This window comes from Diadema antillarum, unplaced genomic scaffold (genome assembly GCF_040938485.1).
Source record: "Diadema antillarum isolate AM-2024a unplaced genomic scaffold, OU_Dant_1.0 seq00000586_RagTag, whole genome shotgun sequence".
Lineage (NCBI taxonomy): Eukaryota > Metazoa > Echinodermata > Echinoidea > Diadematoida > Diadematidae > Diadema > Diadema antillarum.
In genome coordinates this window covers 265,372-290,432 of record NW_027271520.1, presented here as the reverse complement: position 1 = coordinate 290,432, position 25,061 = coordinate 265,372, and the positions used below count along the sequence as shown (strand labels likewise).

The window sequence follows — 25,061 nt, the reverse complement described above, 5'->3', positions numbered from 1 at the left end:
TCTTAATGGTATTCAACTTGTCTCTTACTGGTTTGCAGCTGGTCTCTTACTGATTTACAACTGGTCTCTTACTGGTTTACAACCGGTCTCTTACTGGTATTCAACCTGTCTCTTACTGGTTTGCAACTGGTCTCTTACTGGTTTACAACTGGTCTCTTACTGGTATTCAAGTGGGCTCTTACTGGTATTCAACGGGTCTATTACTGGTTTGCAACTGGTCTGCTACTGGTCTACAACTGGTATCTTACTGGTATTAAGCTGGTCTCTTAATGGTATTCAACTGCGTCACTTACTGGTTTACTACTGGTCTCTTAGTGGTTTTCAACTGGTCTCTTACTGGTATTCAACGGGTCTCTTACTGGTTTTCAACTGATCTGCTACTGGTATTCAGCTGGTCTCTTACTGGTATTCAACTTGTCTCTTACTGGTTTGCAACAGGTCTCTTACTGGTTTTCAACTGGTCTCTTACTGGTATTCAACGGGTCTCTTACTGGTTTGCAACTGGTCTGCTACTGGTATTCAACTGGATTCTTACAGGTATTCAACTGGTCTCTTACTAGTTTACAAATGGTCTCTTACTGGTTTCCAGCTTGTCTTTTACTGGTATTCAACTGGTCTCGTACTGGTATTCAACTGGTCTGCTCCTGGTATTCAATTGGTCTCTTACTGGTTTGCAACTGGTCTGCTACTGGTATTCAACTGGATTCTTACAGGTATTCAACTGGTCTCTTACTGGTTTACAAATGGTCTCTTACTGGTTTCCAGCTGGTCTTTTAGTGGTATTCAACTGGTCTATTACTGGTATTCAACTTGTCTCTTACTGGTATTCAACTGGTCTCTCACTGGTTTGCGACTGGTCTCTTATTGGTAATCAAAGGGTCTCTTACTGGTTTTCAACTGGTCTCTTAGTGGTATTCAACTGGTCTATTACTGGTTTTCAACTGGTCTCTTAGTGGTATTCAACTGGTCTGCTCCTGGTATTCAACGGGTCTATTACTGGTTTGCAACTGGTCTGCTACTGGTCTACAACTGGTATCTTACTGGTATTAAGCTGGTCTCTTAATGGTATTCAACTGCGTCACTTACTGGTTTACTACTGGTCTCTTAGTGGTTTTCAACTGGTCTCTTACTGGTATTCAACGGGTCTCTTACTGGTTTTCAACTGATCTGCTACTGGTATTCAGCTGGTCTCTTACTGGTATTCAACTTGTCTCTTACTGGTTTGCAACAGGTCTCTTACTGGTTTTCAACTGGTCTCTTACTGGTATTCAACGGGTCTCTTACTGGTTTGCAACTGGTCTGCTACTGGTATTCAACTGGATTCTTACAGGTATTCAACTGGTCTCTTACTAGTTTACAAATGGTCTCTTACTGGTTTCCAGCTTGTCTTTTACTGGTATTCAACTGGTCTCGTACTGGTATTCAACTGGTCTGCTCCTGGTATTCAATTGGTCTCTTACTGGTTTGCAACTGGTCTGCTACTGGTATTCAACTGGATTCTTACAGGTATTCAACTGGTCTCTTACTGGTTTACAAATGGTCTCTTACTGGTTTCCAGCTGGTCTTTTAGTGGTATTCAACTGGTCTATTACTGGTATTCAACTTGTCTCTTACTGGTATTCAACTGGTCTCTCACTGGTTTGCGACTGGTCTCTTATTGGTAATCAAAGGGTCTCTTACTGGTTTTCAACTGGTCTCTTAGTGGTATTCAACTGGTCTATTACTGATATTCGACTTGTCTCTTACTGGTTTGCAACAGGTCTCTTACTGGTTTTAAACTGGTCTCTTAGTGGTATTCAACTGGTCTGCTCCTGGTATTCAATTGGTCTCTTACTGGTTTGCAACTGGTCTGCTACTGGTATTCAACTGAATTCTTACAGGTATTCAACTGGTCTCTTACTAGTTTACAAATGGTCTCTTACTGGTTTCCAGCTGGTCTTTTAGTGGTATTCAACTGGTCTATTACTGGTATTCAACTTGTCTCTTACTGGTATTCAACTGGTCTCTCACTGGTTTGCGACTGGTCTCTTATTGGTAATCAAAGGGTCTCTTACTGGTTTTCAACTGGTCTCTTAGTGGTATTCAACTGGTCTGCTCCTGGTATTCAATTGGTCTCTTACTGGTTTGCAACTGGTCTGCTACTGGTATTCAACTGGATTCTTACAGGTATTCAACTGGTCTCTTACTAGTTTACAAATGGTCTCTTACTGGTTTCCAGCTGGTCTTTTAGTGGTATTCAACTGGTCTATTACTGATATTCAACTTGTCTCTTACTGGTATTCAACTGGTCTCTCACTGGTTTGCGACTGGTCTCTTATTGGTAATAAAAGGGTCTCTTACTGGTTTTCAACTGGTCTCTTACTGGTATTCAACTGATCTCTTACTGGTTTACAACTGGTCTCTTACTGGTATTCGACTTGTCTCTTACTGGTTTGCAACAGGTCTCTTACTGGTTTTAAACCGGTCTCTTAGTGGTATTCAACTGGCCTTTTACTGGTGTTCAATTGGTCTCTTACTGGTTTGTAACTGGTCTCTAACTGGTATTCAACTGGTCTGTTACTGGTATTCAACTGGTCTCTTTGTGGTATTCAACTGGTCTGTTACTGGTATTCAACTGGTCTCTTACTGGTATTCAACTGATCTCTTACTGGTTTACAACTGATCTCTTACTGGTTTACAACTTGTCTCTTGCTGGTTTTCAACTGGTCTCTTACTGGTATTCAACTGGTCTCTTGCTGGAATTCAGCTGGTCTCTTGCTGGTATTTAAATGGTTTCTTACTGGTTTGCAACTGGTCTCTAACTGGTATTCAACTGATCTCTTACTGGTTTACAACTTGTCTCTTGCTGGTTTTCAACTGGTCTCTTACTGGTATTCAACTGGTCTCTTGCTGGAATTCAGCTGGTCTCTTGCTGGTATTTAAAGGGTCTCTTACTGGTATTCAACTGGTCTCTTACAGGTATTCAACTGGTCTCCTACTGGTATTCAGCTGGTTTCTTACTGGTATTCAACTTGTCTCTTACTGGTTTGCAACAGGTCTCTTACTGGTTTTCAACTGGTCTCTTACTGGTATTCCACGGGTCTCTTACTGGTTTGTAACTGGTCTCTTTCTGGTATTCAACTGGTCTCCTACTTGTTTCCAATCGGTCTCTTACAGCTAGGTATTCAAATGGTTTCTTACTGGTTTGCGACTGGTCTCTAACTGGTATTCAACTGGTCCCTCAGTGGTATTCAACTGGTCTCTTACTGGTTTGCAACTGGTCTCTTACTGGTGTTCAACTGGTCTCTGACTGGTATTCAACTGGTCTCTTACTGGTATTCAACTGGTCTCTTACTGGTTTGCAACTGGTCTCTTAGTGGTATTCAACTGGTGTCTTAATGGTATTCAACTGGTCTCTTACTGGTTTGCAACTGGTCTCTTAGTGGTATTCAACTGGTCTTTTACTGGCGTTCAATTGGTCTCTTTACTGGTTTGCAACTGGTCTGTAACTGGTATTCAACTGGTCTGTTACTGGTATTCAACTGGTCTCTTACTGGTTTTCAACTTGTCTGCTACTGGTATTCAACTATTCTCTTACTGATTTGTAACTGGTCGCTTTCTGGTATTCAACTGATCTCTTACTGGTATTCAACTGGTCTCCTACTTGTTTGCAATCGGTCTCTTACAGCTAGGTATTCAAATGGTTTCTTACTGGTTTGCAACTGGTCTCTAACTGGTATTCAACTTGTCTCTCAGTGGTATTCAACTGGTCTTATACTGGTTTGCAACTGGTCTCTTACTGGTATTCAGCTGGTCTCTTACTGGTTTGCAACTGGTTTCTTACTGGTGTTCAACTGGTCTCTGACTGGTATTTAACTGGTCTCTTACTGGTATTCAAATGGTCTCTTACTGGTTTGCAACTGGTCTCTTAGTGGTTTGCAACTGGTCTCTAACTGGTATTCAACTGGTCTCTTACTGGTATTCAACTGATCCCTTATTGGTATTCAACTGGTCTCTTACTGGTATATAACTGGTCTCTTAATGGTTTTCGAATGGTCTCTAACTGGTATTCAACTGGTCTGTTACTGGTATTCAACTGGTCTGTTACTAGTATTCAACTGGTCTCTAACTGGTATTCAACTGGTCTGTTACTGGTGTTCAATTGGTCCCTTACTGGTATTCAACTGGTCTCTTTCTGGTATATAACTGGTCTCTTAATGGTATTCAACTGGTCTCTAACTGGTATTCAACTGGTCTCTTACTGGTATTCAATTGGTCTCTTACTGGTATTCAACTGATCCCTTATTGGTATTCAACTGGTCTCTTACTGGTATATAACTGGTCTCTTAATGGTTTTCGAATGGTCTCTAACTGGTATTCAACTGGTCTGTTACTGGTATTCAACTGGTCTGTTACTAGTATTCAACTGGTCTCTAACTGGTATTCAACTGGTCTGTTACTGGTGTTCAATTGGTCCCTTACTGGTATTCAACTGGTCTCTTTCTGGTATATAACTGGTCTCTTAATGGTATTCAACTGGTCTCTAACTGGTATTCAACTGGTCTCTTACTGGTATTCAATTGGTCCTTACTGGTTTTCAACTGGTCTCTTACCGGTATATAACTGGTCTCTTAATGGTTTTCGAATGGTCTTCGAATGGTCTGGTCTGGTATTCAACTGGTCTCCTACTGGTATTCAACTGGTCTGTTACTAGTATTCAACTGGCCTCTTACTGGTTTGCAACTGGTCTCTAACTGGTATTCAACTGGTCTCTTACTGGTATTCAACTGGTCCCTTACTGGTATTCAATTGGTCTCTTACTGGTATATAACTGGTCTCCCAATGGTTTTCGAATGGTCTCTTACTGGTATTCAACTGGTTTCTTACTGGCATTCAACTGGTCCCTTATTGGTATTCAAAGGGTCTCTTACTGGTATATAACTGGTCTCTTAATGGTTTTCGAATGGTCTCTTACTGGTATTCAACTGGCCTCCTACCGGTATTCAACTGGTCTCTTACTTGTATGGAACTAGCCTTTCACTGACATTCATCTGGTCTCTTACTGTTATTAAACTGGTCTCTTACTCGTTTGCAACTTTTCTCTTACTGGTTTTTAAGTGGTCTCATACTGGTTTTCAACTGGTCTCTGATTGGTATTCAGCTGGTCTCTTACTGGTATTCAACTGGTCTCCTACTTGTATTCAACTGGTCTCTTACTGGTTTGCAACTGGTTTCTTACTGGTATTCAACTGGTCTCTTATTGGTTTCGAACTGGTCTCTTACTGGTATTCTACTGGTCTCTTAGAGGTATTGAACTGGTCTCTTACAGGTGTACAACTGGTGCCTTACTGGTTTCACACTTCCTGGCATTTGAACTGCAATTTGTAGCTCTATTCCCAAATCATGCTGAAACCAGTAAGAAACCAGATGGCTTCACTGCCAGTACCAGTTGACCAGATAGCTACTGGTCTTTACTGTTTTGTTTTTTTTTAAACCTTGATCTCTCTCTCTTCTCAGCTGCTACTCAGTTTAATGTGATAAACACATTTTATTTTTCATTTCTGTTTATGTTGACTCAAGGTGGGGGGGGGGGGAGTAAGGGGTGCACGTCACGAGTTCGACACCCTCGAATTATACAGCACACGAGTCATATAGCCCATAAAGTCATACAGCTCAAGAGTTTTACAGCCCACGAATCATACAGCTCATGAATTTGACACCAAACAAATAAGGCCCATGAGTACGACACTATAGGCAAACAAGGTCCAAGAGTTCGACGCTATAGGCAAATAAGGCCCACGAGTCCAACACTAAGTAAACAAGGCCCACGAGATCGACACATTAACCCCATGATGTAATGTCGAACACGTGGACCTTGTTTACATAGTGTCGAACTCGCGTGCCTTAATTGCCTAGAAAAAGTGTCGGACTCACGACATGGACCTTATCTGCCTTATAGTGTCGAATTCATGGGCTGCATGACTCGCGGACTGTATCGTATGACTCATGGACCTTTTGTCAATACCGAACTCGTGGGTCGTATGACTCGTGGATGACCCCGAGAGTAAGAGAGGGTTATATAGGAACCATCTTAGAGTCTCTGGATATACCTTCCTATTGCGTTTTCAAGCATTAACGTATAGGACGTCATATGCTGTGGTCCCCTCGATCAGCCTTTAATGAGAGAGTTAATAAAATTTGTTTGGCTATTTGATTTATATCTGCATTTTCCGGAAAAATATGAACACAAACTACAGCAAAGAATTGATTTTATATTGATGTTGTGAATAAACATATACTTAGAGAGTAATGACTAACAGATGATTAATTGAACTAAATTCATGATCTATAACTGACGACATCGGATGAATTTGGTGATGATATTTACACTAACGATAAGTCAATTCATTGCATCGCTGAACAACAATAAACGGACATCACTGCAGGAGCCCGCCATCGTAAGCAGAGATTGAGTAGGGTGGTGGTCTCGAAACAATCGCAAGTATATTAGAAAGATATTTTGCTCCAGAAGAACAAAAGCAGAGTATGCATGTTATAGTTTGTAAGAGTATAATGTGGCAAGTGAGAATAGGCCTACTGGTTAAAGCTCGTACACGATACTAGAAAGTAGGATCCGAAACAGGTATTATAAAGAAAACAACTAATTTAAAAAAAAAATTGATGCAAAAGCAATCTCTTCACTCTGAAGGTTGTTTAGAGTTCAAGGGTCATAAAAAGATATTTTATGGGATGCCATCCGTCAAATGCATATCATATTTTCCTCTGCAAGCTCCATTATTGGCGTTAGAGCGGAAAGAAAATGACCAATTATAGGCGACATTGCTTTCGATTTCACTATCTTATCATCTCTTTCCCTATAATATTGTGCTTTCATTTTCTACACCTTTCTGCTTCCTCTTTTCTTTTCTTTCTTTCTTTCTCTGATGAGAATTGATTTTCCACAAGTATCTCCGTCAATAGTGATGATATTTATGATAATTGAACATTTTGCTGTAATCGTGTGTACTTCAGTTCCCTGATTAAAGGGACTGTACAGTACTGGTTGAGGTGAAGATTCAGTTTGTAACGTTTTGCGAGATGTTTAGAAACCACTCTATGAAACGTTAAAGAGCATACAATTCTAAGGGGAATCAAAAGTTTGTTAGATGAAAATCGGTTTTGAAGTGACTGAGATATCAAAACAAAACAAAAAAGCCAGGTAAAACAAAGAGATCCTAATAAAAGTCGTGGCCTGTCAATTTTATTAGGATCGCTATTTTGGATATCTATGCCATTTCAAGACTAATTTTCATCAACTAAACGTTAAAACCCACTTGAAATATTATATACATGCTCTTTCATACTTTATAAGAGGTTTCTCGTTATCTCGCCAAAAAAGTTATAAGCCTGACGTTATGTCTCGACTAAAACTATAACACTTTAACAGTAAAAACAAAAGACTGAATTAAAAGGGTTTTCCGATTCCAAGTGTGCAAGTTAATATATATCAAAAGTATAAACATTTTGATAGTTTAAGTTCACAAAACCACAGAAATAAGGTTTCAGAGACTTATCAGTTAAGAGAAACAGGATATGCTGCGCATAACAGCTTGAAAGCGGGGAACCAGGCAATATTCAGGCACAATTTAGGTAGTTCACAGTTATCAATATAGTTTGCAATGACTTCTTGCAGAATGTGGTTATATTTATGTATGTGTTGCATGCGTTGCTCATTTACTTTAAACAAATACACGTTCGAATACGCATTTCGATATGCATCTGGTTCATACATAAATTAATTTCTATCATGTATAGCAAAGTTTTCATGAAGACCTATCCAGTTTTTGAATATCTATGTTACAAGTCAATTTCAAAAGAAGATCTGGAATGACCTTTATCTATACATGCTAAGAATGTAACTGTGAACAGGTTTGTCACGAGTAGTTGCTACATGTACATAGTGAGGATAATAATATCATCGTAGTTGTGCACATTTCAAAATGTAGAGTAATGTTCTTTCCACGCAAAAGTTTGTCTCCTGCTGCGTTTGGTGGTAACATGCGTTGTGGTATATTGTATACATACTCAAACGCACGGCAAAAACACCCAACAAAAAAAAAGTTTGGTAAGGAATAGATCCTGTGTATATATACTTCATTGCAGGTTAATTTTTTAATGATTATCTTTTATGACGTTCCCATACCGATCTGCCAAGCATAGGAAACAACGTAATAAAGCCGGCGAAACAGCGGGCATGACTGCAAACCCTGGTAGGCGGGATACATAAGTTTTCCTTTTGGCACCAAAACAGAGATCGAGACCAAACAGTATCTTATCCCGTTCCTCCCACAACTCTGCAAGAGCATTTAATGCCCTAAAACGAGATTCTTTTTGCAGGTCGACGGGGAACGGACAGATTGGTAATCCGCCTGTGCGAAAGCAGTCTAGCGGTACAATAATACATACCCCCTTTCCATGGTCAACTACTATGTCCCATCGAACAATGAAAATATCGATCGGGTGCAAAGTATGAATAGAGCGTGCGCTGATGGGCTCAAAAACACTTTTGTTCGCCAGTGGGCACCTGAATGGGGTCAGCAAAAGCGAATTTCAACTGACCTCAGCCGTGATTGCTATGTATACATCTTCACACGAGTTATACATCAAAATAAGCGCTACATCACCGGAACGAAGGCAAATAAAACTGCAACACGTGCGGTTTTCATTCGGAAAGAAATCTGATATTGATTGACGAAGAAACTCTACTAAAGCCATTTTACTGGGCAGCATATCACATAAAACATACATTATTAGGCAATGAAGCGGCAGGCATGCTTATCCTCATTTTGGGGACTTGTTATACCAGGTTCCCGTATATCAGTTGACAACACGGGAAAGAACCTGGTGTACAAGGTTCCGTAAGGAATGGGATAAATTTAGACCCGTCAGTTCAATCGACAACATACTACGGTACACTTAAACAATCTAGGCCTACCGGTCATATACCGATATTCAAGACGTTCAGAACATATACCTGTCGAAGTATGTCATACACTGTGTAAAAGATTATTATCAAAAAGAGAAACTTACACTTTTGAGGCGCACTCAATCCATGGGTTTATTAAGCAGAGTTGGAGATATAATCGAGTAACTGTTTACACCATCGCCGGCCTTACACACTCTTCTGTTCGGCATTTCCCCGTTTCACGCGTCATAAACAAACACGTATCTGTCTTGTGTTTGGTTACTATACAGGGTAAAATACACATTTACAAGTTATCGGGCGAGCGCAGTTCAGTTCAGATCGATATCATGCAATATCTGATAAGGAAGGTGGGCGGAGACGCTACAAAACGTGACATATAGTGTAGAAGTACTGCAGGCATATTATGCTCAGTACAGTGCACTCCAGTTATAACGAAGACAGTTATCACGAAATTCCGGCTATAACAAAGTGAAAAAAAAAATCTGGCTGCAATATCATCCGCTCTTTGTTTTTTATTGTCTTTTCTTTTTTGTTCGGTTACAACGAACTTGCGATATAACGAAAGAAAATTGCTGGTCCCGACGACTTCGTTATAACGGGAGTCCATTGTAGTATTTGAGACAACACGACAAATTGGAGGAATGAATGAATGAATGGATAAATGAATAAATGAATGAATGAATGAATGAATGAATGAATGAATGAATGAATGAATGAATGAATGAATGAATGAATGAATGAATGAATGAATGAATGAATGAATGAATGAAGGAAGGAAGGAAGGAAGGAATAAATGAAGGAAGGAAGGAAGGAAGGAAGGAAGGAAGGAAGGAAGGAAGGAAGGAAGGAGCTCAATAATTCTAGCCCTCATTCACGTTGATAGAGAAAATTAAATAGGATTGATTGGGGAAGTTTATTGAAGAAACAATGGAATATCTTTCTGTTTTAAGATGGCCCTGCGTTTTAGAGTAAGGAAATTTGGACCGTCGGGTTAACCCTCGTTGTAAAAACAATATCTCGCCAGAGACAATCACATGAGGCATTTCAATATAAATAGTTGGCAGCGCCATTGGGTTGAGAAAATGATTCCGAAGTTCACTAATAAAAAAACAAACAAAAACAAAACAAAAAACAAAACAACCACTTTATCTCTGCATGTAACGATGATATTTCCTCATAATAATTACAGTGTAATATTCCAATGACTGAACGTTGAACTTAACTACAATCAAAAACAGCGTGTATATATCAATATATTTATACCCTTCAGTATTCCGTGTTTTGAAGGCATAATCACCAATCTGTATGTGAACGTTGTGATCAGGGCAAGGCTCATGATCTCTAACACTGTCAACATGTGGGAAGCACAAGTATAATAGTGCATGTAGGCTGACGCAGTGTACCATCAGTGTTGACGAAAATGAAGTGCTCGATCAGTGGAGATGAGGTTGCGACGTTTAAGTGTCGGTAAAAGGAAGCAAAGCCAAAGGTGATCAACGGAGATAAATTGCATTTAAAAAGTATTTCATAGATCTGAAATGACCCCTGAAATACAATTCTGGTGCCAAATCCATGATGACTTCTGCTAATGTGAGTAGGTCTTCACATCATAAATCCAGGAATCTTTTTGATCGAGAATTATATACAATGATTTTAATATTTCTTTTTTTTCGTGTTTTTTTTTTTTACTGTACCCACTAGTATTCAGCTCCACCCCTCAAAAGCCTTTAATACTTTTTGTGACGTCATCTACAGTAAACTCTCAGCTAAAAAAAAAAAAAATAGTTGTCTTCTGTCCCTCGATGACGAGGATGACGTCTTCATCAATTTCAGTTTGGTGAAGTCAGTGTTGATAAGTCAATCATGTGTCATGGGGTCTTCTATGGCTTGGGAGGCCAAGATAAGTGCATGGATATATACGGTAATGTTTTATGGTATGCCATGATGAAGTGTACGAGCTCATAATAACACGACAGCTTTCATACAATTCCACATTTTTTTTTTTTTGTTATCGTTTCTACACTCTTAGTGCTGGATTTTTTTTTTCCAACAAAGCAATTGTTATCATTGTATACATGTATCATATACTATTCGAGGTTGAGTTACACGAGGCATGTATTTCTATTGCGAGTTTGTGTCTTATGCAAGGAAAGGCATTGTGATGCTTAATTATGTTTCAATAGACTTTACTGTTAATGACTTCATAGAAGGCAACATTTTTTATTTGCTTTTTTTTTTTCGTTAGGGCAGCCAATATCCAAAAAGAGCAATACTTATGTCTAATACACGTATGGTAAAAAAATCCCACAAACAGATAAAAGGGAGGTTTTTATAATCTTTTCAGAGATTCTCCTGCAAAATCAAGGAGACTTGGTCAGCTGTGTTTTAAGGGGCCGAGCTCAGTGGGTGTATATGAAAAAAAAGATGAAAAAGCAAATTATCAAAATTCGCGATACACGTTCTGATATAAATATTCAATAGTTTGTGTTCGCAGATCTACTTATATTCAGATCAGCAGAAGTCAACATGTAATGGATGTCGAGTACCTTTAAAAGGTCAAGAAACCTGCAAGTATTATATCTAAAGATATCTACTTATAGACTTGCAATTTCAGTGATTGTGGTATTACGATTCTGATGCGTACCGATCCATAGGAGCTGAAGTCAAAAACTTATTGGGCTATTTTTAGATATCAGTCCGGATGAGTACAGCTAAATATATTTTGGATAATGGTCTCATTCTTCAAGCACGACTTTCTCTCATCGTTGCGAATGCACATGATGAAGTAAACTGTATACTAGTATGTATATGTATATAATATATACATAATTGTACATTATGTGTATATACACAATGTATATATTATACATATACATGTACATACATTTATATACATAAATACGAATATACAAATAAAAACACAAGCACACATATGATATTTAACATAGAGTCTACATGACACGTTAGTGCATGCATACGTCCATTATTCATCTCCTTATAGATGTTAGTACTCTCTACACAGTGAAACTGGAAGCGATGCATATAATATGTATTTCAAATATTCTATTTAGTACAAAACAAATATTGCATTCTTATCTTAGAGATATGAGCAGGTTACTTACAAATATATACAAATAAATGTAGATACTTTCAACTTCTGTATTCCTGCACATCTTAACATAATCCATAATCACGACATGTTTATTATTATTACAGGTTCGTAAGTATTGTCTCGACAACGAACACTTTAGCAGGTAGAGATGTCATTGCCTGAGTAGTACAATGTCTGTAGAAAGGTTTTGATGCCGTACACCATCCATTGAGTTACAGCTTTTTGGAACTTACACATTGGTGTAACAAAGACACAATGGGCAATAAACAGTGCACTCCCGTTACAACGAACAACGTTATAACGAAATTTCGGGGGAAACAAAGAAGTAAAATTCAGGGTCCAAATTATCAAATAGTTTTATACACTTTTTGTTCGGGACTTCGGGTATAAAGAAACTTCTTTCTAACGAAAGAAAACTGCCAGTCCCGAGGACTTCGTTGTAACAGGAGACCCCTTTAGTAACTTCATGGACTTACGAATGCTAGATAAAAGGGAACGAGTCGAGGTAGGTGCAGGAGTGTGACGAGGACAGTGGCTATCAATGACGTCATAAAGAAACCAACCAATCAGTCCTTTCCTTGTTCAGTAGGCTATTCTAGGAGTGGTAAAAGTGATGCAAACTTTCCCTCACAATAGCACAGTATTCTATCATGTCCATATAGCTTCCCGATTGCACGGATTAACCAACGGACGATGTCGATACAGACTGGTCCAAGACAAGGGTCTTTATGCAGCATGCATCTTTTTAATCAGCAGTAGCTCTCATCACCAGCTCTGGCCGTCTGAATCCTACAAATCATTTCAGTTCGGCACTCGTCGTCACACGGTCCGTAGTCATAGAGCCGATGATAATAGCTGCATAGCAAAACAACAAACAAATAAAACAATGACAAAAAATGCGTAACGTTTTGAAATAGAGTATTACAAGGTGATACTAGCGACAATGGAGCGATGATGCCCAGACTGAAGAAATTTATTAAAAAAAAGATTAGTGAATAACTAATCAAAACGAAATAAAACTAAAGTTCCATTAACACAGGAATCGTGGAATGGGGAGTGGTTGACGGGACTACAGCCTCACACACACACACACACACACACACACACACACACACACACACACACACATACACATACGCCTTTGGATTTTAAAAACAATGTGAAGAAACGAGAGAAGCGAAAAGCACACCATTGTTGCTAATTTTATATTCTGCATTGGTTTTGTGTATGACAATAGACAACTACGTTTTCTACAAGGAGGCCCCGTCTTCATCGCTCTACACAAGATATGAAATTGGTTTTATAACCATATAATTGGTTCACGCCCTCTACGTCTGAATTCACTTGTGTGTGTGGTGTGTTAGCATGTTCATTTGTGTGTTCATTTTGTGCGTGTGCGTTTGTGCGTTTCCTTCATATTTAGTAGCAATCCCCTGCAACGACCCAAGCGGCGACGACACGAAAGGGTAAATATTCAATTCATATTCACCCACTGATTATGCAGCGTAGCCTCTGCAGTGTTAACACTGTTCATTTTCAATTCATTTTTTATTTTTCTCCATCGCAAAATAATCAATAACATACATGCACAGTACTTTGAACACTGTTTTTCAGAGAACCCTGCCAAATTATTACTCGAGGAATGCCAGGTATTCCCACATTTACAATTGGGTCGAGAGGGACATCGTAGGGTTTAAAAAAAAAAGGAGGAAAAAGGATCGTCCAAGCACTGTGTCGATATTGTTCACCTGTAGTATTGCTTGAAGACCGTTTCATTTTTCTTCATCTCCTCTACGAGTCGGTTCCACTCGCTGGGCTGCAGCGACTTCATGCCATACGCTTCCTGCCACCGAAGAGATTTAAGAGCCATTGGTTCAATTCTAATCAATTACAGGTCAATATAAGCCGTAGAGAAGATGATGAACATTAAAGTGTTGCATTCATTCATTGATATCTTAAAGGGACTATGCAGATTACTATCAAACTTACTGTGATACGGGCCTGAAGGAAAAAAAAAACACTTTCCAAACCATCATTGTTTGTGACATCATCTGCCAATCACTGATAAAGTACTAATATGATTAATGAAAGAGGGCTGCAAAGCACCTTCTCATAGGCTGTATTCTGAGCATAACTTGCACGTTTCCCTGTAATGTATTTTATTAATCACAATCATCATAGAAAATGCATGTTTAGATATTCTTTCGGACACATAAATGACGATCAGATTATTATGAATCAATACAAGTCAATACGGATTTGGAAAAAAAAAACGAAAAAAAAAAACACGATTTGATCACTTTACGTCGGAGTGAAGGCTGCAGAAAAGTCTTAACTTTGCATCCTCCTTGACGAACGCTTTCTGAATTCTTCTTCTTCTTTCCGTAGTGTAGTCCAACCCACTCTGTCTTTCTTGAGCATGTCGTGAACATCATATTGTATTAGACATTAGATATTCACGAATAATGCTTTAAATGACTCTACAACTATTGATGATGACATGTGTTGGAATTATGGGATAATCGATATATACCTTTGCCTTGTATTCAGGTCGCCACTTCGGCTTGTTGGTCAGATTGGCTTCGGTTAAATTCATGTAGTAGTTGTCATGGTCGAGAACGGCCTGGGGCAGCAAGATGTAGAGGGGGGGGGGATAGGAAAAGAAGTAAAGTCAAGGAAGAGGGAGGGATATTAATGATGACGGCAATCAAATGCAATAATGAAAATGATGATGATGATGATATTCATATCACGATAACAACGTTGATGTGATGATAAATATGATAAATCTGATAATCATAAGAATAAAACTAGTAACATGAAGAAGAAAAAGAAGGAAGAAAAGAAAGAACAAACACAGGTCATGCAGGTAGATCGTTGTAGTCTCCTTATACGTTGAAAATTCATTACTTTTGAACGGCTAGTCCGATATTACCCTTCATTAATGTGTACCACACATATTTTTGCATTCACTGAATTCACATGCTTATTTGGGGCAAATTCACGCCACCAGCAGTTCTTAGACCTACCCACGTGGAACCAGTGTAGTTGCCGTCCATGGTGTAAACGCGGTAACCAGGGTTCTGCGCTGTCGGCGTTATGGCGCCTGCAACGTAGGCGACGCTGATTGGTCGACGTGTCACGGTGTCTGCGTAGAAGATCTTGAACTGGTCCCTGTGGGTGTGTCCGAAGAACTGACCCATTATGGTGCTCTCGTATCTATGGTGATGGACGGATTTAAGGTAGTGAACAACACATACACACATATTAAACGCTATAATTTACATCAATATTATACGAACAGTGGCTTAATTGGTGATGGTTATGAAAATGATGATGATGATGATGATGATGATGATGATGATGATGATGATGATAATATTATGTAATGATGACGATGCCTATGTTGGTGATTATGGTTGTGGTATTGAATGCTTGATGGTGGTGATGAAGAATTATGATAACGATGGTGAGGATGGGGACGACAACGATGGTAGCGTTGGTCATGATGATGGCGGCTGTGATGACGGTGATAATTTGAGGATCATGATGATGGTTATGATTACGATTACAATGATGGTGATAATGGTATTGATTATGGCAATGGTGGTGAGATTATGATAGTAGCGAACTTTAGATCTGCGACGCGAACGCTAAGACAACTCAGCCTCCCTACCCGCGCTTGTGCAGAACACCATTTTTTAGCCTAATAGCGTCTTCTCTAGCGTTCGTGTCGCAGATCTGAAGCTCGCTAATGATGACGATGACGAGGGTAATACTCTCACATGATGACAGAAACGTTCTACATGGCGGCGATGAGAGTGGTTGTGATGGTCTACAGGTAGTGGTAAAGATGATGATGATGATGATGATGATGATGATGATGATGATGATGATGACGACGACGGTAATGATGATGAAAACGCCGTCGTTAAACCAACAACACTGAAAAATTTTGACACAATGTAATGATATAGCTGCAGTATCGATAACGTCACCCAAATAACATAGCACTGGTCGTGGATTTAGCTAATAAACAGACAAGACTAAAACACGAGAAACTGAAAGTAATTCATGACTAAAAAAAAAAAAAAAAGAAAAAAAAAAGAGAGGCAACAAATCTCTTCCGGCATTCAGAATGCTCTATCAGTCTTTGTAGAACAAGAAGACAGAAAAATTACGCTACATAAAGGATACCTGTCACACACAATTTTAAAATAGCATATACAATAGTATTAGTCAGCCCATGAAATGTTTTCGACCATCAGTGAATTTATTTGAAAACTATGTAGAATGACACATTTACAACCACCAATGTAATATATGAATAAATTCATACCATTTCTCACAATATCATGGTGCCTCTATTGGAATTAAGCAATGATAATGTTTGATGGAGTCATGCACGTGGGCCTAAAAGCTATTTCTTTTTTTTTTTTTTCTTATCCGGTACAGCCCTGCTAAGGACATACCGCTTGACGATGAGCTCGTAGTTTTTGCTCCAGACTGCAAGGTCTAGACTCGGAGGGATGTGGCCCAGTATGTGTACCTTCTCCTTCGCAGTCTCGGCGGCTTGTAGGACGGAGACTAGCCACTGGAGCTGAGCGTCGGGATCGGTGGCGTTTATCTTCAACCATCTGTTCACACGAAATACAAACACGTACAGTGCACTCCCGTTTTAACGAACACGGTTATAAGGAAATTCTCGCTGCAACGAAGTAATAATTAAGGCCCCAAACTTATCAGCTATGTCTCTTGACATATTTCACTGTTCGGCTATAACGAAATTTCGATACTATGAAAGAAAACCGCCGGCCCCGAAGACTTAATTATAACGGAAGTGCACTGCACGCATATACACACACAAATACACACAAGTACATATTTTATTATAAACTACACGCATATACGTAGGGATTATATACCAGCAGACACAAGCATGACAAGCATACACACAAACCCACAAATGAATACACACACATGCACGCAAAATGACAGCAACCGTTACAACAAAGTATTGACAAAAATAAACATAATCCGTGGTCAACATGCAATTTGCTATAATAGGCCTATTACATTTCAGTGAAACAAAGGGCAGGACGATAACAATTACTACTGTATTCCCACAAAAAACTTTTTTTTTTTTATTTCATAATGGAAGAAGACTTTGCTTAGCACTTTCAGAAGACAGGGGGAGGGGGATACTGCTACCCTTCACGTATAATGCGAGTAACAAGTCGAAGGAATGAATACTTGAACAAAAAAATGGAATAATCTTTATATCCACATGCACAAGGAAGGTAACTTTTACTTTAATCTCATTGCTCGAAGCAATATTATGCACGTTCTTCCTCTCATTTGGTGTACATTCGTTTTCTACACACACTTATGACAGAGTGAAATAACAGACAGGTCCTCGTTGACTGCGGAAGCTGGACTCTACCATTATTATGTCATCTTCGTAACTATACCGTTAACCCACTAAAATGGTTCCGATGTTTTTTCTTTAGTAATTTGATTATGCGAGCTGTTAATTTCGGAGCATTTGTCTTTTGCACGAACTTCTTATCCTTTTAGTCTTTTGTACTTTTGTGCTAATTATAGCTGAAAATTATGTAAATGCGTCTAGTTCCTTCAAATCATCACGTGACAAATTATTTGCTTCTCTAGAGTCGTGCTTCTCAACCTTTTTTTCAACCCGAAGCTCACTTTGGCTTCTATATATATATATATATATATATATATATATATATATATATATATATAATTTTTTTTTTCCGAGGCCCACTGTAAGCTCAAATTTGAATCTTTTTATATTTCGTTTTTGGCCAACATCGCGGCTCACCGGCTGAGTAACACCGCTCTATAGACGATTACACAGTTTCAAAAAATGTTTAAAACTTTCTTAAGTCCAGAATTATTACACATAAAACAAAGGTTTCGCGCAGATATACTCCAGAAACCAATTTAGAAAGTCTTTAACTCGTTCCTCACCCGTTTAGTGGGTTCCCAGCATTCATGTTCAGAGAAACGATCCTCAATCCTGGATAGACGAGGACGTCGTAGTAACCCCCTCTGTGAAGAAGAAGGACACAAGAAACTCTTCAACAGTCATTTGAAAGTTCGTCCTGTGATCATATATCATTGTATATTACTATAGTTACCTCTTTCTGCACTATACCATCTCAAAATGTCATCGGCAATGTACACAGACAAGTTGCTGATATGGTAATTAATAATGGGACCATTTAGATTTATGAAAGGTTGTACTGCTAGGAACGGGAACAACAAAGATTCAAATAAATTACCAGTTATTAGAGAAATCCATGACATGATATCTTTATGGTTTAAAAAAAAATGTGTCAAAAGGGATAAGAATCAATGGTTACTTGGATAGCCTATAAAACTAATATTCGAAGGACAGAAACACGGAGTCATAGAAAAATTGATTCTCAAGACTTTGATTTGTATAGGTGAATAAACATCTGAATGAACAAATACATTGTACCTGAGCATTATGAGGCGATCTTATTACATACCGTTGGAGCGTCTCTTGCGTAGACTTGGGCAGCCAACCAGATTTCTCGATCCATTGCTGCACGACAGCATTATATAACCACTTCTGTGATTGGTCGCCAGTGATAAAGCCAGGCGGGAAGCTGTTTGTAATATATACAGTATTAAAAAAAAAAAACCGTGATGACACCAGCCTCTTCAACCGTAATGTTAGCAAAATGACATTCGATTCCAATTTCACTTGTAAAATGGTATCACTTATATATAGCAAGCATCGGTAAGTCCGTGCATGTCAACAATACAGAGTCAAACTCTTCCACACGGAACTCGCCTAAGTCGAAAAATTGGGTAAGACGAAGAAAAATTTTACTCCGGATGGATACATAGATCTGTACTAATTCTCTTGTGTAAGTCGAAATATATGCAAATCGACGGATTTTCTGCGGTCATGCTTTGGATTTGATTAGGCGAGCTTGACTGTGTTTTGTATCGTTAGCAGGTGATGCGCAGCGTGCAAAGTAATCATCAAAAATTATGTTTATTTAATGTTTTTTTCAAAGCTTTTAAACATATTCAAGAGCTCAACATCTTCATTCATCCGTTTGACAGAGGAAACATACGATTGTCCAAAAATAAAATAAAACACCATGCGCACACCTGTCGACGGGGGCGCTTTCGTGGTTTCCGAGGGAAGGATAAATTTTGACCCCTGGGAAGTACTTCATCAGGAGGTCAGTAACAAAGTCGATCATCTTCAGGATGTCGCTCCGAGACTGGTTCCACACATCGTGCGCTGGCAGATCGCCCGTCATATAGATAAAGTCCACCTTTAAAAGAAGCATCAAGAGCGTGAAGTTCAAATCGGCCATTACTAAGTTGTTTTCTCCTCACACATCGTAGCAAAAATATTGTCTTTGGCACTGAATCAACTTCCTTGTTGTCATGGGCAACTTGTCTGCGTTTCCTAGTGAGAGGATAACTGGTCGCAAAAGCGCATTGATGAAAGTGGGTCACCTCAAAACTGTTTGATTTGTTTATTTTCTGTATCGTGGCTCTGAATAAAGGTCATTTCGTATGCAAGTTTGATTTTTAGTCGGACTATATTTCCAGTGCATCAATTTATAATAAGTGATACACTATGCAGTAAATACACAACAGCCTTTTGACAATACCCTCTTGTGCAATATTGGATCGTATATCTCTCCATGCATAGATAACTGGGGGGGGGGGGGAACAGGGCTGGATCGTGCAGCGATTTTGAAGTGGTTTCACACTCACAAAAGATCTCGTCTGCAACCTTATTTCAAAACACGTTGAGAAACGCAATGCAGAGATGTGGTTGCAAACGAGTTCTTTGAAAGTATGAAACCGCCACTTCGGCGAGCGAGACGAGCCAGATACAAGAGACATTTTGTGCTCAGTCACTCGCCAGATTTAGTCTATCAAATACTAAACAAGCCAAAATAAACGTTAATCAGTTTGATGCTTACTTTTTGGGTAGTCGAAATCTCTTCAAGTGTGTTGATCATCAGATGCAGCGGGACATCACATGAGCGAAAATCTCCCCACTGACCGGCGCCTGGAACACCTGGAGCTGTTAACATTGACACGTCGGAAAGTGCATGTACAATCGGAGCATCAACCAGAGTTTTTATATTATTGTTATTATTATCATTGTTATTATTGTTATCATTATTATTGTTATTATTATTATCATTATTATTATTATTATTATTATTATTATTATTAGAGTGTATTATTATCATCTATATTCGGCATATGCAAGTCAAGGTTAGTGACAACAGATAAAAAAACAAAACAAGCGAAATGCAAGGGTATAAGATGTCAGGCTTTCCCTGGATAGAGCGTTTCCCTAAATTGCCGGGTTAGACTTTACAGCTCAACCGCTTTCGGCGGGAGATCTACTGCTTTGAGGGCATTTTTTTTTTCAAAATCTCCCTCTCTCCCATTTGAGATTTGGATTTCTCCCGCTTTTAGCCGTGTGCGACGTCTCCAGCTTACGATGTATTTTCTCCCGTTTTAAATCAGATTTCTCCCGACCAACTTTGTTGTGACATAATTGCCTTAGTTATGTCATAATAAAAAAGGGGGTAAGAGCAGCAGAGCGAGCGTTAATATTTGAGTTGGATACCGCGTCTCAAGGGGCATTGCTCTTCGAGCTCGTGATGATTTTATGCGCTTCATGTACACGATATCGTACGAATGTTCGTGTAATCATTAAAGTCTCCAGTTTGTTGGGGGCTTATCCGGGAAAAATCCCGTCTGAGACACGCTTGGATTTGGAGTCTCTGCAAATCTACATGTTTGTCTACACGTACTGCATCCGAGGGTGGTAAAGTATAATCCTAGTGATAAGATCATACTCTGAAAAAAAAAATGACAGCTCATTAGTTCACACGTACATCGCTTTTGTGCCCACCATCCATGTGTAACCAAAGTCGCACACGTTTAACATTGTGTTTTCAGACAAATATTCACTTTTGGAGTAAGAAGAATTGATATTGTGATAAGCACGTACATCGTAGGTATTCATCAAGAATTCTAAGAATCAATTACAGAGACACTAATATCCCTAATTATTGATCAAAACATTGCGTCAATGATTCTATACAAATTCTGAGACTTTATTTACAATCTACATCTTCTTCTGAAGCTTCAATGAACTATCATTTTAAGTTATAATGTGCCTCCATCCCAATGCAACACTCTTTCTAAATAAGACTACGGATAGATTACCCTTAGTAGTTTTTCTAGTCTTTTCACTGGTTCTTACCCGGAGGTCCGTCGTTAGAGCGGCAGCAGATCGGCTCTCCGCACTCGGCATTGGACCCGGGCTGGTACATAAGATCGACGTGGAGGTCGCTGATGTGAAGGACCCTTAGCGTCGGAGAGCCCGGCTGTCGATAGCGACGACATGATCCAAAGTCACTTGCAGGCTTCGAACATTTTAAGATTGATTTGCCTCGAATTTCGTACTTTTCAGTAAAATTTATTTACGGAGTTGTACGGCTTGATGTAATTTACATGCGTTTTTGATACCACTCCGACAGATATACTCGTAATTCTTATACCAAAAGGTGTATAGTACGTGTAGTAAATACTTTCTATTAGCATGAAAATAGAAGAATGTTCTGGTTTATGTTCTTCCTCTCCGATCGTTTAATCAACAGCTGTGGATTTTGATGTCAAATCAAAATTGCACGTTGTCGATGATCGCAAGTCATACAGCATGTTCAGATGGTCATAATTATAGAGTGGGCCCAACACAATATTCAACCAATGAGCAAGCTGAATCATAAATTATGTTTACAAGACTGAATACCTTTGGCAGCTTAACAGGTGTCACCGGAGGTTTCGGATTGTTGGGGAAAGTCACGTTCCAATCTGAGTTGGGGTCATAGGTCGTGGCGCATGACGGACCGAGCAGCGTCCCGCAGACCTGGTCCGGACTGAGGTAGTGGAGCGTGAGGACGCCGATGAGCTCGTCCTATGGAAATACGAATAAGGAGCTTTATATTTGCGACGCGGACGTTTAGACGACGATTGCGATGGCCGTTTTCCCTTCTCCCTGCGTCGTGCTGAAAAGTAGCTTTAGATTACGCAAAGACGCAACCCATAAAAAGTAAAATGGCGCCCCCATAATGATCAGTGCATCAAGTAGTAGCTCTCTGCGTCATGAACTTGATAGGCCGCCAAAATGGCCCAGGACCGACCGTGAAAACACAGACGACGCGAGATCGGTTTTGATAAGCAATTTGCGCATGTGCAGAACAGTTTCTCTTTTCCCCCTCTGGACATCCGCGTCCCGAAAATCTATACATCGTAATGTGGGAATCTTTTGTTAGTCATTACTTTATCTAGGAAACTAATATACAGACCTCATTAAGATTCAAGTGGATGCACTTATGGGCGTGTATACAAAACATACGTTCACAAAAACTTCCTATATTATTGTGCAGTGACAACGCGAGTCTGATATTGAAAACGGGAGAAGGAAAGTAGAGCGATATGCAGATTAATTGAGACTAAGGGACATTGCAATGAAAGGAGGAACGAATGAAACTGAGAGCGTTGATACAAAACTAGAAATAAAACAACTCACAGACATCATCAAAGAGAACCTGAAGAGGATGAATTAATACAGTAGATGAAGAGATAATACAGAGTAAACATAACAAAACTATAGTTTATCATGTTAACCCGTTGAAGATGAGTCCCTGCCGACAATACTCGGGCAGGTATCTATGGGAAATGCATGTTATAGTAAAATCAGTCCGTCCTCAACGGGTTAATGAATACAGACCTTAAACTCTCTGACACCGTAGTCGCAGACCCGGGCGTTCTCGATTTCAAGGACTTTGCAGACCTCGTCTGCGGCCCGTACGATCAACTCTTTGGACTCGTTCGTCTGAATCAGCTCGTCGATGCCTTCGACGATGTATTTGCACGCGTCGCACTCGATGTCGACTCCAAAGTGAGATACTATATCCTGCCGAATTTCGTTTCTGTACAGCGAGGAAATGAGACACGATTAACAACATAGGATGACATATTTTCGAAATGGATGAGACATCTAAAGGCAGTTGCTGGCGGAATGGTCAGTTAAACAAGGAATTTTACATTATTTAATTTGATGTACAAGTTATGTCAGTATCGCATATTATTTGAACTTTGATGTATTTGAAGTGATATTACTATGACGAAAGAAGATAAAATTTGGTAAATTATCTTTTAGTTACGGTGAAATGCTGCCGCTAAAAACTGTATGTTACATGGCTGAAGTATACAGAAACGTGTTGTTCAATATAGAGTCATACCAGCTCGACAGCCAGCGAAAGTAGATTCATTCAAAACACTTCTTCCAAAAACAAACGTCGTTGGCATGACAACAACTAAGAGTATCGCTATGATGAATTTATAGTGACCAGTGGCAAAACTCACCTTCTGAATAACCAAGGGCCTCAATGAACGAACGTACAACAATAGTATGTTACTTCAGTTCTCAGTGTCTTTGTCAATGTTCGTCCCACTTTCACCAAAGTACTCTTCGGGAAAGTCTGTAACTGTTGAAATTCTAGTCAATGAATAGCTTTGACCATAATCATTGTACATTATACATGTGCTTTTAAAAAGCTCATACGAGTTCAAAGCATGTATTGTAAAAGACAAAGGAAAATGAATGTACCATCTGCACACATTCGCCACTATTAGTTTTTTTTTTTTCGTAATCCCTTGAAGGGATAACGAGACTTAACTTCACTTTTTTCGGACCACTGCAACAAAATGCCATTAATTTCCATGTAACAAATTTGTCGATATAGTTACACCAGATTAACGTTAAAGAGACAATCTTACCGTTTCCTATACTTACAAGACAGGCGAGTCCGTCGCCTGATCTCCAGCAATCGCCGCTTTGCTGTAGGCAAATAAGATTGGCGCCAATCTTTTGGCGAAATATTTTCTCGTCTGATCATTGATGAGCGTCTTTCCTCCCAACTTGGTCATCGAAGGCGGAATGGGCGTGGCCGCGGCGATTCTCTCTACAGCCGTGACCATGGCAACGGCTACCAATAGCTTACTCCCGAAGGGGTACATGCTAAATCCCGATCTCATGCAGTTCCAGTGCTATATAAATTATCTAAGTATACATAAAAAATGGAGAGTTTTTTGTTTTGTTTTGTTTTGGTGGAACTGAATACAGCACAGCACTTTCAAGAATACCTGGATACGTTATGTGCACATGACCCATTCAGGGCAGTTACCTCCCCCCCCCCCCCCCCCCCATCGGCTAAATATCGGTTTATGATAGAGTTAGGGTTAAGCTTAGGGTTAGAAATCGGGATATGGTTAGGATTGCGGATTGGGATTACGGATTGGGGATTATACTAGGGTCAGGATGTGGGATATAATTGTTCAGAGGGTAGGCCTATATCATTGTGTCACAGAAACTTATAGTACATAGGGCTCCATACATTAATCATGTTAATTCAAACATGACAGACACATAGAGCCGACATACACACATACACACCCCACACATACACACATTTACACTTGCACAAAGTGTATAGGCCCTATACATGCCATACGTAATGAATGATACACTGACAGTCTTGCCTGTGTACACCCCCAAGATTAATATAAAAGCAAACCGCTAGAGCGGCGCAGTTTCACAATGACGACTTGGCTAATGCCTATTACACTGCGGTAGTGGAACCAAGACACGTAGGTTGACATACACGTAGGTTGACAAGACACGTTCAGAATGATTTCGTACAAAATGTAATCAATAAACTTTCGTGATCGCATCGAGCGCCTCTTTAGAAGTCTAAAACTTACCAAGAATGTATGAACCTACCATGTATGTACACGAATGGCTAAACATGCCCGACTCCAAGGCCAAGAGAGATGTCGGGTATCATAGATCCCAATTCCGAAGGCTGAACA

The 25,061-nt window shown here is 39.4% G+C and overlaps 1 protein-coding gene across 1 annotated transcript; it reads right to left on the bottom strand.

Moving 5' to 3' along the window:
- Positions 1 to 12,060: 12,060 nt before the first annotated feature.
- Positions 12,061 to 24,209, bottom strand: LOC139735575 (sphingomyelin phosphodiesterase-like). The gene is made up of 13 exons (XM_071646332.1): positions 23,986 to 24,209; positions 22,918 to 23,119; positions 21,937 to 22,101; positions 21,388 to 21,511; positions 20,084 to 20,187; positions 19,251 to 19,420; positions 18,617 to 18,736; positions 18,072 to 18,152; positions 16,550 to 16,714; positions 15,107 to 15,296; positions 14,611 to 14,700; positions 13,826 to 13,920; positions 12,061 to 12,932 (listed from the first exon to the last, which is right to left on the bottom strand). The coding sequence occupies exons 1-13, from the start codon at positions 24,207 to 24,209 to the stop codon at positions 12,827 to 12,829; spliced, it is 1,836 nt and encodes a 611-aa protein (XP_071502433.1). The 3' UTR covers positions 12,061 to 12,826.
- Positions 24,210 to 25,061: the final 852 nt, after the last annotated feature.

Coding starts and splice junctions, on each gene's coding strand:
- LOC139735575 (XM_071646332.1), bottom strand. CDS start 24,209: ATGTACCCCTTCGGGAGTAAGCTATTGGTAGCCGTTGCCATGGTCACG. Junction 21,512..21,936: donor CACCTGTTAAGCTGCCAAAG/GTATTCAGTCTT, acceptor CGCTATCGACAG/CCGGGCTCTCCGACGCTAAG. Junction 18,737..19,250: donor GAAAGCGCCCCCGTCGACAG/GTGTGCGCATGG, acceptor TATTACAAACAG/CTTCCCGCCTGGCTTTATCA.